General features: G+C 33.1%; 1 protein-coding gene across 3 annotated transcripts in view; it reads left to right on the top strand.

Annotated features, from left to right (window-relative positions):
• LOC108686774 (rho GTPase-activating protein 7) overlaps window positions 1–18489 on the top strand; it is a 250438-nt gene that overhangs the window by 177844 nt on the left and 54105 nt on the right. For all 3 annotated transcript variants that reach the window (XM_018192238.1, XM_018192237.1, XM_018192239.1), the window contains exon 9: window positions 15859–15930. In XM_018192238.1, the coding sequence (XP_018047727.1) occupies window positions 15859–15930 (72 nt within the window). The remainder of the gene's footprint in view (window positions 1–15858; window positions 15931–18489) is intronic.

Below are 18489 nucleotides of genomic sequence, written 5' to 3' on the forward strand. Positions count from 1 at the left end.
AAGAAAATAAATTAAGTAATCACTTTTCTTAACAATAGAATAATATTTTTTTGTTTGTACCGAGAAATTATTCCTTTTTAACGATAAAATATTCTGGATAAAATATTTAACGCATATATTATAATATAATTTATTATAATATAAGATTTATATTTATGATAATAATATAATAATTATTCAAGTTTAATAAATTATTATGTACCTCACAATATGTAACATACAAAGAATTAATAATTTAACGAACCACGTGTACAACAATAACACTACTAATCGTGCAATCATCGACAAAGCCTAGAACAATTCTCACACTCGCGATGCTCGATGCTAACTTTTTCGCACTAACATTCAATAACCGTGGATAAACGTATATTGTCGGATGCGCCCGCTGAGTTTCCCTGTATCATTATCTCGCAACATCGTTCCGGAGAAACTCCATTATTCGACAATATCCACGTTATCGGCAGGACAGTTCTAAGTGCCTCCCTCTTTCCATCTCTCTTTCTCTTTCAACTTGCGAAAAAAGAATCGCGTTACATGTATATATAATGCATAATACAATCCAGCGAAGGAAAATTATAGCTCGACCCTCGGTTCGAAGAGTTTCGGTTGTTACCGTCGCGATAATAATTAGGCCTTCGCGAATACGCGGCAAAAGTATTATTATGGGCATAAAGACGGTGATTATGCGCGAGTCCGCGTAAGCTAATTATTATTGTTGCGCAAACCGGTTTCACAAACAATTTAACCCCATGCCATCGTGGGGCGACACAATTTCCAAGAGAAATTCTTAACCCTCACTGTATGAAGATAAGTTTTAAAGAAGACGGAAGTTTCTTCGAAAGTAATTTCTTTCTTGTTTCAATTGCACTTGTTAATCCTAGAGAGTATCATATCTACTTTCGCGTCAAATTTCAATGGATTTCTATTATAGTTGTTGCGATTATTTTTAAATCGACAAATGCTCTACATAAAGAGAATAGTTTTGCTGAAGTATTTAAAAGTACATATATAAATTTGAAAGCAATTGTATTGGACCATCAAAATAATTAAAAGATTACTTGTTGTTAGAAGAAAGTAAAAAATTTTTTACAGCATTGCTCATCATGTTTGAGATTTCTACGCACTAAGAAAACTTTATGGTTAGAAATGCATCAGATAATTCTCATATTAATCAGAATTCTGGTTATATCTCATTAGAATCATAATAGATTCAATCAGAAAAACTGACTTGTCTATTTTTAAGTAAAATTCCAGTTAATATAATTTTTTCAATGCGTGATTATTTTGATAGTCCAACAGAATTATTTTTAGATTCGTATCTCCAGCTAAATTTTTAAATAATTTAGCATGAATGTTTGGTATCTCGAAGCCCATGGCTTCGAGATAAATGGCTAACATAGACGAAAATTTGATGCAGCTGTGATGCGATTTTAAGTCCTGCTAAAAGATCGATTTGAGAATAGGTAAAAAAATATCGGTTTTTTTCCATCCAAACGGCGAAAGTTGAAATATTATTACGAACGATCATAAATCACTGTAGTCTTGAGAACTTAACCGGAGGTAAGATACGAAGTCTATCCGACAAGGGGGTAATTTCAATGGAGCGTTAACGCGTTAACGCTGAATTTACGAGCTTTTATCTGTGAATTTCCATAATCCAATCTTGAATACCGGAATCTATCAAGTGACCCGAGAAAGGCCACGTTCCGTTCTTTCTTTTCCGCTCTAAAGCTGGTAAGAGGAATTTTGTCCAGCTGTAGCATATTCACTGAGACTTTCTCCCGGCAGTCTGACTGGTCGCCGTGCATAGTGCAACGCTTCTCGATGATCGATTAAGTTTGACGTGAGTTCGGCAACCGAGAACGATTTCACGCTTCCTTGCCTTGCGGCCGAGTAACGGAGTCGCCCGGTCGCCGCGTATCGCACCTGAAGATCGGCGAGAAATTAATCATTGTCAACGGGAAAACGCGTCGTCGTCGTCACGTTGGGCCGCGATCGACGACGATCGACAAATTCGCGGCACGCTTGCAACGATACGATTTGCCGGAAGTGCAATATGCACTGTCTGCATAAAAGAATTTACAACACTGCGATTTGTATATCTCAACTCGCCTTCTCCTCTCCCCCATCATACCTTTTTCGAAAGAGATTAAATAATTAGAGAGAAATTAAATTACTCAATAGAATTTTTACCAACTCTTTTCCATAATTTCTTTACTCTTAAAACTGAGTGGATAATTCACGTGATTATTTAAAAAATAGAATTTATGGTTTTTCATTGTTTTAGGTTTTTTTATTAAAAATATAATGAAGGGAGATTGGGAACAAGCCCATCCGACCTTTACAAAATTTGTATATCTACTTTACAAGCCTAAACAATTCAGACATAAAGTGAATAATAATAGTATACAACAAACTAAGTATTTTACTCTAAAATTTTACTAAGTATTTTACTCTTTGTTACATACTATTATTATTCATTTATTTTGTGTCTGAAGTTGTTTAAGCTTCTATTAAAGTATACTTGTAAACTAGGTATAATAACTTTATAAAAACTGAATGAATTGTTAATCTCCCTTCATTATATTTCTAATAAAAAAAAACCTAAAGCGATGAAAAATCACAAATTCTATTTTTTTTTAAATGGTATAAGAAGAATCGAATAAATGGCCGCTCGATCACTTTAGATCACCGCCGATACTTTACTTCGACGTAAATACATCTCTGCGCGCCTGTCATTTGCGATGTACACCGATTTATATCGTGGTACCGATGTGCTATTCTCTCTCTCTCGTGTCAAGAGGCGCCGCGATAACCGTGACACGTTTGAGACTCGACAGCGAAAAAGAGGTTCGCCAGCGACAAGCACCGTTAGCCTCTAATTATCGGTCTGGCTTCTCGTAAATCAACTGTGCTCTCTTACATGGGCGCGCGCGCGACATGCTCGTGCGGCCCGTTTTTTTTCGCACCGGTTACGCGCGTGAGTCATTAGCGCCTCATCGACAATCGATTTGTACGTAATAAAGTGTGATGAAAAGTGCCGACGACGTGTCCCATCGATAAAACGAACAAATTTTAGTAATTGCAAATTTTTTATCAACTCGATCTTTCAAAATCAAAATTGGGAATAAAGAAGATTTTTTGCAATCTTTGATTTATCTATCACTGGTATTGTTTTACAGTTTAAATTGTCGAATATCAAAGTTAATTAAATACTAAATCTTAATTTTGTAAGAGTTTTTTACTTGCCAGCGCTTTTAATGCCAAGGGTTATTAGTCTTGTCATACATCTTGAGGTTTGTCTCATAACGTGTCTTATTAAAAAGAAGGGTAATAAACCTAAGACGCGCCGTGCTATCAGATAAGAATGATATAAACGACAGGAAACGTCTACTAGAATTTACCTAGTAAATAATTAAACGATACAGGTTTGTAATTCCAGCGAAAGGTGCAAGATAGGTACAATTTACAGACTGCGTTCCAGAACGTGAAATTCGAGTCGCACGAGCTGGCTTCCAACGCGTTGAATAATATTCACGTAATATTTCACAGAGCGAGATTGATAAAAATTATTAGCAATCTTTGAACATCCGAGTCATCCGCATTTGTCAAGCTTAAGATCGCCGCGGCGATGTCTCGATCGTAAGATCAGCCGCTGCTCGAATGTCGTAGTGAAAAGAGCCGAGTACGATTGCGCTGAATCCTAAAAACCGATTTAATTAGTTGCAATAAAAGCCGTGTTAATGCAAATCCACGCTAACTATATATCGGAAATAATACAGTTCATTAGCAAACTCGGATCCGACGTGTATCGCACAGCAGCCGAGTTGCGTGTACGCATATTCAAATGAGATATATGCGTGTAGCTAGGCGCAAGGAACGAGACCATGAGCACTGCTCCACGTTAAATTAACGGTGCGCTTTTGATTCGAATAAATCAGACGTTGAGAACTATCGTATTTCGGATCGCGATTTAACCTCACAGTATCAAGTATATAGTATATGTATGTAGAAATGTATAAGTATCTCATAAATAGATTTTTTTCCGACAAAAATGCCGATAATGACTTTTGAGTCACAAGCTATCGAGTTTTGCACTTTGAATGACTTTACGAGATAAATTTTAAAGGCGAATATAAATGGCAAAAATCTATTTATCTTTCTATTTAGAATATGGATTTTATTTTATTTTTAGAATTTTTTAATTCGAACCTTTGTATACTTAAAATAGAATATTTAAAAATATCTTAACCTTAAATGGATAGGTCACAGCACCTCAAATTCTTTTTTAATCTTGTTTTAGAAAAGGGGAATAAAAAATATTGCTCAGACGCCTAGAAGTCTTATACTTTCATTATACTGTACATTTCTAATTTTTATAAGAATATAACTAAAATACCAGTAAAAAAATGTAACTTTAAAATTAAATTTTTTAAAATATTAGCATCCTATCCATCAACTTGCGTATCTTTAAACTATCTATATACTTGGATTAAACATATGTGATACCTAAAAATAACTGAAAAAATAACTGAACTTCAAAAAAATAACTGAAAAAAACTCATATTCTATTCATTAGTCATTTCTAAATACTAAATATCGTTAAATTATGCAGAATTAAATATATTTTATCGGCTGACAATTAGGAACGGTCTCGTATTTTACTGTTGATCTTTAATTGAACGCCCTCATTTTACTAGACGACAAAAAACGGAACGATATGATACACTGGAATAATAAATCGTGGCCTTTTGCCGATCCGAGGACAACTCGAGTATCTCGTTGGCCGGCAATTAAGAATCGTTCGATACTGTGACGTTTTACTTGTTGCGCCAGAGTTATTTATCTTCTACTTCCCGCGGAAATTCTACTGTACACTTCTATCGCGAACTCAGCTAACAAGCCGTTGATACTACAAATTTTTTTACTGAACTTTTAAGCGGATACATATGAAAAATGAGACGTTGTGGTTCGAATTCATTAGCTCCTATATTTCATCTCCTATATTTCATCGTTAAATCTCTTTGGAATTCATTATTTTCAATTAATATTCCAATACCGATCAAATATAACTATTACGTATGATCAAAGTAATTTTAAATAAATGTGGTTATCTATATTAAAACCTCAACTTTAACATCCTTCTATCTTAAGCTTTATTACTTTCTGAACTTGATTTTAATTTTTTTTCTCGTAATATGTGAAATATTATTTTATACGAGCGTAATCATAGAAATTAAAGCAAAAACATTATAAAGAAGTGAAAAACGACTAACTGATATTAAGTTGTTCTTTCAAAAAGCTCCTCAATTACTCTCGTCTCGTAAAAGCCTTCAAGACTGAGAATGACAGTAATTTATTACCATTCTTCCATCAATCTTTTTTCAGTCATCAAGAGAAGCGAGATCATACCGGTTTAAAATTTATCGCGTGAATTAACTAATGAATGTGATCATATTGTGGCAACAACCTCACGTTATTCTCGTTCTAGCGTGTCATATGCTGACGTTGTAAGCTCGCCATAAAGCTTTCGCTCCGAGATCATTAAAGCGACGAGCTCGTCTACGACGGGCAATAACATTTAAAGTGTCAAAGTTCAACAGCTACCACGTAAAAAGATGCAGTATGTAATGTTCTTCGCGCTCTATAAATTTTCTCAGATCATTCGCATTCATGATATAAAAGAATACATAACATTCAAATAAAGTAAAGCCTTTCAAATTTCAAGCATTTATATAATATGTAGATCTTTTTCGCTGAAAAAATATTTTATAAATTCGTACATCAGAAAGAATCTGAACAATTGTGATGGTAAATATTAATAACAATTCGTTGAATATATATATATATAATATATATATAATATTTGTATATTTAATTCTTTATTCTTCATATTAGAAGAGAAAAAAATTGATAACATAAATATCTTTTAAATATTTTAAAAACAATAAAACTCAAGATAAAAAGATAAAAGAAATTAGTTGTAAGGTTTTAATTACATTTGTTAATACAGATTTTTATCACAATTATTGATGTATCATAGTTTTGTGACGTTATAAAAAAAAGTAAATAAGTACTTTTTTGTATTTTGTAATACAAAGAATGAGAATAAATATAAATATATTGTTAGGTGATAGCTTGACAAGTAATTTGTTGACAAGGACGATCCTTTGGCCGAATTGATCGAACGGATTCCGGAAAATGCGCGCGGTGATAACGAATTGGCGATAACAAGCGCATGACAGATCGCCGGTGTAAGTACACCTCGCACGGATATCTCGTTAAAACGAAATAATCTCGGCAGGCACGCTCACCACCTACGGGTTTGTTCTCTACCGGTTTAGGTTGAGGTAGGTCGTCCCGTGTCCCGAGCTATTACCAGTTAATGACTGCCGCCACATTCTCTGTCCCTCTCGATTCCCTTCCCTTCGTCCACTCCATCTTCGCGTGATCACGCCTTCTCTCTTCGGATATTCCGATCCCTCCGTGCAGATGCAGACACGCGCGTGACAGTTAATCCGACTGCAGCGATGGTCACGCAAAGGACCGCAGTAGAAACTTTATCGAGAGATCTTATAAGCAATCTCTCTGTGATTCCAGAATGGAACGATTTGCAGATTGGATAGTTAGATTTACAATCCTTCAATTTCTAACATCTAGTGTCTAGTTGAAATGTTTTTGTGCAAAAAATATTATTTTGACTAACAGAAAGTCAAGTTTAACATGAAAAAAATATTCGCACAAAAATGGTGTAGTAATAATGCATCAATTTAATTGAAAATAATTTTGTTAATTTAATAATGACATTAGTGAAATAATATTTTTATAAAATAACATAACATATTTATTTGTATGATGTATTTATTTTATTGACACTATTATTAAATTGACAAAATTATTTTTAATTAATGTAAACTTCTATTGTTTTAATACATTATTGTGTTTATCATATACATTTGATCTGTATAATCATTAAAGTTTCGCTGCATTGAAAAAATGATATAATTCAAAATTATCAACTTTTCAATAGAGCATTTTTGAAATTGTTTCTGAATTGAAACGATTTTAATTACATATAGAATAATGAATATGCATAACTTTACTTTCTTTCCATATTATATTTTCAATTATAATGTATTCTCTAAAACTATGTCATGAATTTTCAAAATTTTAACATTGCAATCGTAAAGTTACGACACCATTCTATGTAATGTTTGTAGATGTGTCGTTTTCCACAATATTAATCTTCAGGATCGATTTCCTTTCTCTAATGCTAATTTTTTATTTGTATCTTTCTATCAACGTGGTAATAATAATCAGCATTTATTAATTGTGGTAATCCTTATAGTTCACAAGTTATGATAAGGAACACAATGAGGATATCTTAGACAATTTTTCAATCAAAGAAAAATCCTTTAAAGATCCTCATTCAGATATTCTCCCCTATTCTTGAATTTTAATTGCCGGAAATGTGAACTATCAAGCATTTTTCAGAGAAAAATAAAAAGAAGAGATATTCGAGTTCTCGTCAATCCTCTGAATTTCATGTCAGACATGACATAAAAAGGAAAATAAAAACAAAGGATAAAAGAAGGAAAATTGAATAGCACAACAATGGTGCTCAAATCGTTTGCACGCATACGGCGTTTCCATGCAACACGCATTAATTCGTCTCTCCTCGCAAGAAACGTAAATCATCACTCACCACTCCCACGTGCTCCGATAATGGATTTCGTCGCCTGCGAGAAGGCATCGTTCTTGCAAATGATATGGTTCGTATACGATAGTTAGCGGCCAGGGTTTAGTCAGTCTTTAAGAACTTACGGATGAGGCCGAAGGTATGAAACCATATAAGAGATGTAATGATTGTGTCTCCACTTGTTGTTAATGAAGAAAACCGCAGAAAAGTGGAGAGTAACCGCTGCAACGAAGAACTCATGGAAACGCGATCGCGCAGATCAAATATTATCTTGTGCAAAAGAAAGTCTCTTTGTATGGAAGATATTCGCAGAGGGTTTTCACAGAAGTTATTCATTTTATTTTATTTTTGTCGTTATTTTTCCTGGTGGAAGATCCGTGAACGTTGTAGGACAAAGGCGTGACTCGCTTCTTTTTTCTACCTTTGCCTCTCATCGCTTGTCCGTGTAGATTTATCTTAGTGGTCAAACGAAATACCAAAGTTCGCCAGTGTTTGACCGCGAGGCACGCTGGTTCAGGCAGTTGCTCTCGAAATGTGACGGTGAGTTTCGGGTCAACGGGGTGCATTGCGCGTGTCAGTGAAAGAAATATTAAAGTATCAGAGTGCGAGTTTTGAGATACGAATTTCAGAAACCTCTCGATTAGCTGTTGTAAAAATAATTATGGAAAAGCTAGGATGAACGTAACGTACATGTTAATAAATAACAACGATAGTAATTGTTATATTTGATAATTAATAAATATAGTTATTACATAATATAATATTACATTCTAATTATTATTTTATTATTTCAGCGAGGAGAAGTAAAGATAATAATCTCTTAACGTTTCGCATAATGAACCATAACTTCTCCTATAATTACTACTCTCCGAATGACGGAGCATTGCTTGATGATTATCGAGCCATGTTCGTCTTCTTAGAAAGAGTCCTAGCGCGCTTTGCAAATCATGGAGGAGGATCCTATGCAAAGCGGCTAACCGGTTCCGTGAGTCCCAAATCGACGCGGGGAAGAATCCGGGGCCCTCCTCGTCGACCCTTCTCTCGACTCTGTCAATGTGATAACGCGCTGTGCCATCGCAGCATGCGGCGTCGCGTTTTACACCCCGCTGATCCGCATTTGTTGAACCACGACGCACCTCGAACGACATCTTTACCGCTTCTTTAACGCAAAAAAGAATTCGCTTCGTGTCGTGTCAGTACGACACATGTTTACGAGTTATGTAATACATAACATGCACGATAACGCGGTAATAATAAAGAGAAAGGGAGAAAATGAGAATGAGAGAGAAAGAGAGAGGAAAAAAGAGCTTTTTTTATGTTAATTATAATATATAATATATAATAAATGTAAAATAATAAATTTGAGTCCACTTATTGTATTCATAAAACAAAATTGCTGAGACAACTTATGAAATCATCAAACATAAAACTTTGACTCAATTGAATTATATATAATTATAGTACTTTTATTTTTATAAATATTTATTTTTTTTTATACGTAACTTGAAGTTGATAAATGAATACATAGAAAGAATTTTGTTGGAAATCATTAAAATAATTATGTAAAAAACATGATAAGGAATGCTTCAAAAAGTTTTGACATTTTAACAATTGCAGGTTAAGTATTTTATTTCATTCTCTTTCTGTATTATTATTTTATTAACTTCAAATTATGTAAAAATAAAGATATGTTTATTAAAATTAAAATTAAAACTTTACTACTCGTATAAATTATAACTTTTTTCCATAAGTTATCTTAGTAATCTTGTTTCAGAAATCTACAATAGCAAGTGAACTCGAATTTATTTTCATTATACTTCTGCATATACACTGCACATTAATATTTGTAAAAAAAAGGTGATTTATACGTAAAAATATTAATAAAATTCATAATTATTTTGATATTCCAACTTTTTGGTATTCCAATTTATATTGATATTCCAACAGAGTTATTTTCAGATCTATATCTAAATTTTTACTTCGGCAAAAAGTTCTTTTGTATATTAGAAGTTTTTATGTTTACCTTTTCAAGGTGCCGAGCATTCCCACAGTATTTTCAGAGGAATTAACACGTTTCTGACTAGATGGCTGAACGTATGTAAAATGTTCAATTGCTTTTATGATCGCTAACTCGCGCAGTACTCATTAGACAAATGTTTATGCAATGGAAGGTCGTAAACGGGGCACAACGTTGCCGTATATCACTGAACAAAGGTTGAATTGTCGAGTAACGGGGACGAATTGCAAGAGATCTTTCAGCAGCCAGCACAGACGGATTATTACATAATATAGGAGTGGCTAGCTATGTAGAAAATTATTAAAATATGCGGTTAATATTATCGTAATTTCGGTGAGCATGAATAAAGGAAATAGGAAATGTTGTGACTCGTATACGATACGTATAATTAAGGAATAGCTATGGCGAGCAACAAGTACCCTTGCGTTATCCTTTCCTTTCTACGAATAACGCATGCATATTGAGATTGTTGAATAAAAGCATTTCTTCAACGAGAAAGTTTAACACAAAGTAATAATAAGCACCGTGAGCTTGTGATATAGTACCATAAAACATTAATAAACGTAAAATAATTATAGGGGAAGTTAAGTTTCTACTTGCAGCAAATATGCATTATGAGTAGATATACGATTTTTATATTTATTTCATTACTGTACATTGTTAGAAATGTTCTTAAATTTTATTAACTTTTAAGTTACACAATTTGAATTTAATTTCATAACATTACATTAAATTCAATGTATTTATAACTAAAAAGTATATATGTGTACATGTACATAAAATTTAATGTACTTTTCATAAAATTTTATTAAAAGTACATTAAATTTCATAATTTAATGTACACGTTTTCATTTAAGTAACTACTGTAACCTAATTTTCAGTTAAATCATTCATTACTTTTAATTTCATTTATAACTATGAGTTTCATTTACACGTAAAGAAAGTTCGTGTTTACATTTTTAATAGTGTAATGTTATTACATTGTGTGATGTTCTAATACGGTGTTCTAATACGGCACGAAAATGAAATTTTCTGTTCTGATTGCAACACGTAACTTTTCCTCTTAAACTCTGACGCACGGTGATTATTACACCTCGTGATTCATACGTGTTTTCGATACTTGCGTAACATTGAAGATAAACCTTGCTCGAAGCATGGTTTCCACAATACGCATGACTCTTGTCCGTATGTTTGTATACGCCCACCGAGTAGAAATTATCTTTGGCGCCAGTCCGCCGTTAGATGTGCAATATATGAAAACAATAACATATTCGCTGGACCATGACCCACTCCAATGCAATGTCACGATTTATCGCATTCGATTGACGATAGATATATGACGATATTGCTTGTATAATCAATAAACTTTCTTAAGAGATTTCGATTTGTCATAATAAACCGTTTAAATAGAATATACGTCCTAAAGAATGCACGTGGGATTTTACAACCTACGCTATTTATTACAAAAAATGTATTCAAGAAGCAATTATTTGTTTTTTTTAAGATTATTTATTAATTAAACAGATCAAATCTTCGAACAGATGGAAATTATGAATTTTTTCTCGTTTATTGTATCTCGCTTTCACAAAAGAATAATATCATATAGATAGAATAATATCATATTTATACGCTACTCTACTAAAATCTTGCGTATTCTCTTCTCTCACAGTGTCGTACATTTTTATCATTGATTACATTAGCCTACGAATTTACACTTTAAGATGATTACTTGAACGAACATAATCGTTTCCTGTAGTTTTATAGATGCTGTTTACCAAATTCTTCACAATTTTGAGATAAATGACATCAGAGAAATAAAAATAAATATTTTGAGAATTTTTATGACGTTGTCACACCGACAGCAAATTTTTTCTAAATTTTGTTAATGCTACGCGAAAGTATTAACTTATAAAAATATATTTTTAAATAATTTTTTTTAAATAAAATACATTTTGTTTTGTGTTTCAGTGTAATTTTTAATTTTTAAGTTATAATAATTAGAATATTGCTGATTTTTATTCAGCAAGTAAAAATACTTTTAAAAAATATAAAATTGTTACAAATAATTTTTTTATCGCTGATATTAATCATAGATAAATCAAAGAAGTTGTAAGAAGTTGTATTTCCGCTCCATTTAATTCTTTTCTCTCGCAATAGAGAAAAGAATTGATCACTGTTGTGCTAAAAGGTCTTGTGTCGTAATCATTGCAGGACAATACGTAGAAATGTTTTCTTCGAGAAGTTTTTACAGGCAAAAACATGCTTACATGAAAATAGTTGAACGAGAAAAAATTGCATTTCGGATGCATATACTTGACCCGGATCCACGAACAATCGTGTATTTCGAATTGTGGAATTGTGGGACGGACGCGGTTTCGCTAAAATGCCCTGTCCTTCAACTTCGATCTTTGCTAAAGCTTTTGGACTTTTTACACTCCCGAGTCCACTTCGGGGTTTTTCTAATGCTCGACCCGCTTTGATACTGACGTCAAACGTAATGCATAAATTTCGTTTGAAGTCTTATCGTGGGTGCCGCTGCATTCGAGTGAACTAATAATAACTTAATTTAGAATTCAATCGATATTTATATTTCATTTAAATGTATAAATTTTTAACGTTTGGAAATTTAAATATATTTTAATATTAAAGCGTTTAGAAATATTGTGATAAAATATGATCATAATATAAGCATATTTTGTGTTCTATTATTTTTTATTTTATTTTTTTATCTTCTAAGTATATCTTCTAAATTTAATTTTAGTAAACAATATTTTCATTTTCTCTATGTATTTGTGAGATTCTTATTTAATATATATTGAAACAAAACTGATGCCGGGCTTGAATTTCGAATATTCCATGATGTGCAGTATGGAATACCTACGTGAGACAAAGTTGCATCCGAAGATAAAAAAGTGATATCGGACTGACGAGGATTAAATTTAATTGAAAGCTCGCATTTTATATTTCGCGTTTTCAATCCGTTTGGTAAGCACTCAAATTGGATCGAACGGCACGATCGAGAGTTTCAAAGTCAGTATTGTCGATATTTTGAAATCGAACGGTAGTATCCTGACACGTGCCGTCCCGCATTAATCAACGATGTGTGTGGATATTCTTAATCTGAAAAAATGAGTCCCGCATGTGGTAACGAAACCACAGCTATCGAACAAACCGCGACCTAAACCATTTAATTAATGTTCATTTCGCGAAGATCAAAGAGAATCCACACTCACGGAACGAGGGAATTATTTATTACCATAAGATTAATGTCAACTAAATCTAAACTCGTTTCTATATTTAAATATCTCTATAATAGTGTTTCTATATCCATGCCTTTAGGATATTTTTTATCTTTTTTTCATAAAGAAAGACCGTCAATTCAAATCAATCATTTCTAGTGGAAGTCTATAAATATATGGAGAAAATCGAGATATGAATAATATAATACATGAATAAATATTTACTTCATATTTCTCTCCTATGTTTTGTACATTGAATCGAAGGAATAATGATACTCATTTGATACTCATATTCAATATATAAAATATTCATATTCAATATACAAAATAAAGGAGAGAAATATGAAGTAAATATGTAACCTTGCAGCTGATGACAAAATCTATAACACAATTACTAGATCTGTAAGGCTTATTTAATTTATTAAAAAGCTAATTAAAAGACACTTCAAGGAATTTCAAGAAACCAAAATGACATAACTCGTATTAAAAAAAAAAATAAATATTAAATATTGTAATAATCAAACAATACTTTAACAATCTAAATTTATAGATATAACAAAGAAAATTGAATTTAACAAAGAGATTTATAATTACCTAAATGGGTCCACATATAAACTCGTCAGCTCCGGAAAGTTAAAATATTCTATATAACTAATTGTAATTTTTATATCTTCACGCCTTTTATTCTTGCGGCGATAATAATTTTCAATGTAAAACTTTCTTCACTCATCCCGTTTATACATTCGCGAGATCATGTGACAGAAATTTATGGAATAATACGATTTTACTGTTAGGTCGCTGCTTTTAACTTCCAGTTATATTCTATACAAAAGAGGTAGCAATGTGAGATAAAAGCACTCCGTATTTCTCTTCATCAACAGAATATCTTTTAACTCCTATTGTTATTGTTGTGTGGTCAATTTCTGCATCGAGATTACCACTTATATTTGAAAGCTCCATAATTAGCCTATTAGTACGCTTTGGTAAACCACAGCTCCCTCCAGAATTTCTGGTTCTATTGCTATTTCGATCAATACGTAGAACTTGTTGAAACCGATATAACTTTAATGAGTTCATATTTCGATAATGTGGACGTGAGAAATGAACCGGATGTGATTGAACCGGATGTGATTGTTCGTGATAATGAAATGTGAAAATTGATACTAAAAATTCTATCATATCTCTTTTTAGCCCGAGGAATTGAATTTTATTGATGTTATATCAGTAAGTGTGCAGTAAAAAGTGAACATCGAGATACTATTACAGTTTTCTGATACCCGACTCTGTCAATTTTTATAAACGTGAAGTACTAATGCACATATCCTTCCTCATTCTTGTGGACGACGTCGATTCTGCACATTATTATTCCCGTTCAACGTGTGCGCGGAAGGGATATTTTTAACGTTTATACAGATACTTTATCTCATTATAATTCGCCCACGCATCTACAGAACGACTGCGTTAGTTGCTGTAATGATCTTTGCGGCAGTGAAGGCGAACTTCTCTTCCTCATCCGCTTCCTCATCGTCTTGTTCTCCGTGTTCGCTCCTCTCTGGCGAATTTTTATTCGCTCTTTGGATTTCTGCTATATTTCTTGTTTATTATTTTTTCCCTATATGAGTATCGCGCTTATTCTAACACCCACTTGTTTTCGTTACGATTGCTCTTTTAATATTGAAATATATATCCTGTAAAGGATAACGAACATCATTTATCTATAATAAATATTTACTTCTTCTTCTTATCAATAATTTAAATCTAACATAGATAGATGTAATTGAATTTCTCAATTGATAGAATTAACGTTATGTGTTCGAGAAACATGATAGAAAGAAAGAGAAATATCCTAAGTAATATCCTTTTCATGCGACTTGAGATCTGAACGCAATTGGTGGGTACTTAGGAACGAGACGGTTCATTTGCATGTCTATAAAGTGGCATACGTGAATACGTATATGAATACATACATGAACGCATGGCTACTTACGTAAATTCGTGTCATCGACCTCGCGTGACTTCCCGTAACTTAGTTTTATCTTTTTTTCCCCATTGAGTCTGCATCACAATGATGTCGTCGCGTTGAATTTTATTACGAAATACACTTATGAAATGATTATATAATTAGAATTTCAAATTTATTATCTTTAGTAAATGTCTAATTAGTCAAGCATAAAATATCTAAAAACTTTGCTTGCTTAAATATTCGAACTGTCAATGTTCGAATTAAACACAGTAATTTTTTGTTTAATATGTATAAGATATCTAATGTTATATTATATAAGTATATATATTTATGAAAAATATAAATGAAACTACGCTAAACATGCATATTGAATATATGAAATATGATATAATGGTCTTGCACTAATAGCGTTCATAGATTAATCGATGAGTTAAACGATTCAACTGCTGGTGTATCACGGATGAAATACTCCAGCTTGCAGGCGGAAAATAAAGACATTGGTCGTTTATTCGCGAAGGCTACCCGCTGCTAAGGAAATTGATAAATCCGCTGCGGCGATATCGATACTGATGGCTATCCATGTTTTATCGCCCTGCGGATACGCGATCGTCCGGATCTCAATTATGAATTCCCGTCGTCTTAATCTCAGCAGGGGTGACAGACTTTCCAAGATATCTTTAGTCGTTTCAGCAATTTTTCTGTGAACAACTTCGCATATTTCCCACATGTCTTTTCTCTTATTAATCAATTTCGTAAATATTAATTTGTATAGATATTTTGATTTTATATATTAACATACTTTAATTATATTTTTTTATTTCTATACACAAATATTATTTTAACATTAACTAAATTATATTAATTTATGACATTGCGAATTTATACAATACTGCATAATTTTTCTAATTAATATTAATTAATTATTCTTGTAATCTTTCAGAAATTGAGGCACAAGAAGCTTGCAAATGGTTGAGAGCTGCCGGATTTCCACAGTACGCTCAAATGTACGAAGGTAAGTGCCTTGATGAATGTCAGAAAGATAATACTTTATAGCTTAAGGTCTATTGATTTAAATCAAAATCCTTTGAAATTGCTCTGAAATTAAATGAGTACATACAAATTAAATGGCTAACACAAACTGAAAGGAAGCAATTTCAGATGAAATCTAAATCACTCGGGACATCCAAGGATTCAATGTTCCTGGAAGTAGATAATGGAATTTAAATGGGAGTGGAGGAGGATAACCTTTTGTTATCCTCCAAGTCTCTATTTCCTTGAGAGAGATAAACTACCTAAACCTTCGACAAATTCTAACTCATTCGAAACCACGACGCAGTTACACAACGATGTTGTCGCACATAAATCCTAGCAAACATTATCTTAATTGCATGAGATTATCATCGACATAATTTTCACGATATTTTTTTAAGTATTATCTGAGCCATTTGTTTAATCTCACGTAAGCTCTTTGCTTTTTTAAGTTGAATCGTTGAAATACTTGTAGCTCTACTTGTTCTTGAAAAAGAATAAAATCGGAAAAAGCGGCGCCATTTTTCAGGACTCTTTTCGAAGAGAAACAATTGGAGCAGGGGAATTAGAAAATTGTACAGCAAAATTGATAGGTGATACCCATGAATCTTGCAATTTATAAAAAAATAATAAAATGTATTAAATGTAGCAGCAATAAGCAATTCTGAAAACCATTGCCTAAAAATTATTGACATGACAAATAATCTTGCTTCAATATAAATTAATCCTTTGTGGATTGACAACTCCATTTGAGATTATCCCTTTTCATTTTGTAAATTATTCGCTCAATTTTTACCTTGGGTGAGATAATTTAATAATATTTTATCTGAATCTATAATTAAAATTAAAATATTAAAAATAATGGATTCCCTATATGCGGACAAAATTTTAAAACATGATTGTAAAATTCGGTTTTAGAGAATTATGAACTAGCATCAAGTTTTCACTTTCGCTTTATTTAAAGTTTATCAGTGCTACGCAAATAAGTATATCTGATTTCCGTTGAAATCCAAACTGATTTTAAACACTGATGACTCTTGTAATACTAGATCTTCCTTCATTGAAGGTTATATCTTTTTGAAATTTGACCTTTCTGAGTTACATTCAAATTGAGCGATACCTAAAACAATCTGTAGAGAACAAAGTTTTCTTTAAATTTCCTTGATAGAAGGCTGATGGTCCGCAAAAGATTAATAAATCTTACCAGAGGCAAGGTTGTTGGTAGCTATTTTGCAACTGGTCCAACTAAAATATTGCAAAGCAGTTATTCATACAGCAACAGCAATATGATAAGCAAGTTATTCAGCGCATCGGTGGTCACATAGCGTCAAGACACGGCAGAAGGAGGAGCAGTAATGAGCGACACGTGGGCAGACGCGGAGGATCAGATCGTCGCGAGAGCCGAGAAAGTAAATTATTAAGGAGGCAGAGCTTGATGCTGTATGTGCGCCCGGACATGTTAATACGTCTCATAATGCGGGCCCTTTGTCGCGGCGCCTACCAACAATGTGTTCGTTATTGCAGTACCAGTGCATTGTTGCCGCCGCATTTGCGCCGCCGATGCCTTCTTCTTGCCATGCTATTAGCGAAGTATTGTTTTACGTTTATAACCAAGGGAGGTCTCTCGGAAGAGTTTAATGTCTGACAGTCAGGCTCGATTTTTAACCATTCTTTGGATCAATTTTCTGACCTTCTTCTCAGTCTGACAGACTCAAGTAATATTTTCTTAAATAAAACGAGACACACTACTGTTATATACACATCCTGTTTTGCTCCTAGGGACTTACGGACCACCCAGTCTTGACATTAGAAGCCTCAAAAAATTTTCGAAAGTTTGAAACACAACACCCTTTGTATTTTTATGTTTTCTAAAGAAGCTTCACTTTCACTTGCTGCGATTAATTATGTCACGAGAAACTTGATAAAAATATGTGGTGTCACATGATCATTAAAAAGAAGATAAAAAATATTTCATCATGATTTACAACATGTTCTATGTTGCGTTGAATAAAATATCTTAGGGATTTAATGATTTCATTCCATTGGTGATATCCTGGTGACATAAATCTCGTCTTACATTGTGACGCTTAGCCAGGAGGTAAGATCCGCGTAGATGTAAATCAGTGCGGCTAAGCGAAGTGAAAAATTACGCAGGCCATTAATCACTCGTCCGACGGCGTCCGGGTGAATATTATTCCCGCATTAGCTCTTGAAATTGAAGAAAGACCTGGAATTACTCGCCATGCCAAGGACGTTAATGACTGTTGAACACGAGGCATTAGTCCTTTCCCTATGTACACGTGGCTTAATACCGCGCGATACGCTCTCTTGGCAGATTTGACGGACTCCGTTTGCGTTTCGTACGCGAAGCGTCGCATGCATTATGAAGAAATACATGCTAACGAGATTTTACATCAAATATCTGCGAGATTTTACATCAACTATCCTCGTAATCAAGACAATTTTATTTCTGTAACAACTTATTCTGTAAAAAAATTATAAAAGAATACTAGAAAATGTTATCATATCAAACTGCTCTTCA

The sequence above is a fragment of the Atta colombica genome, unplaced genomic scaffold (assembly GCF_001594045.1).
Source record: "Atta colombica isolate Treedump-2 unplaced genomic scaffold, Acol1.0 scaffold189, whole genome shotgun sequence".
Taxonomy (NCBI): Eukaryota; Metazoa; Arthropoda; class Insecta; order Hymenoptera; family Formicidae; genus Atta; species Atta colombica.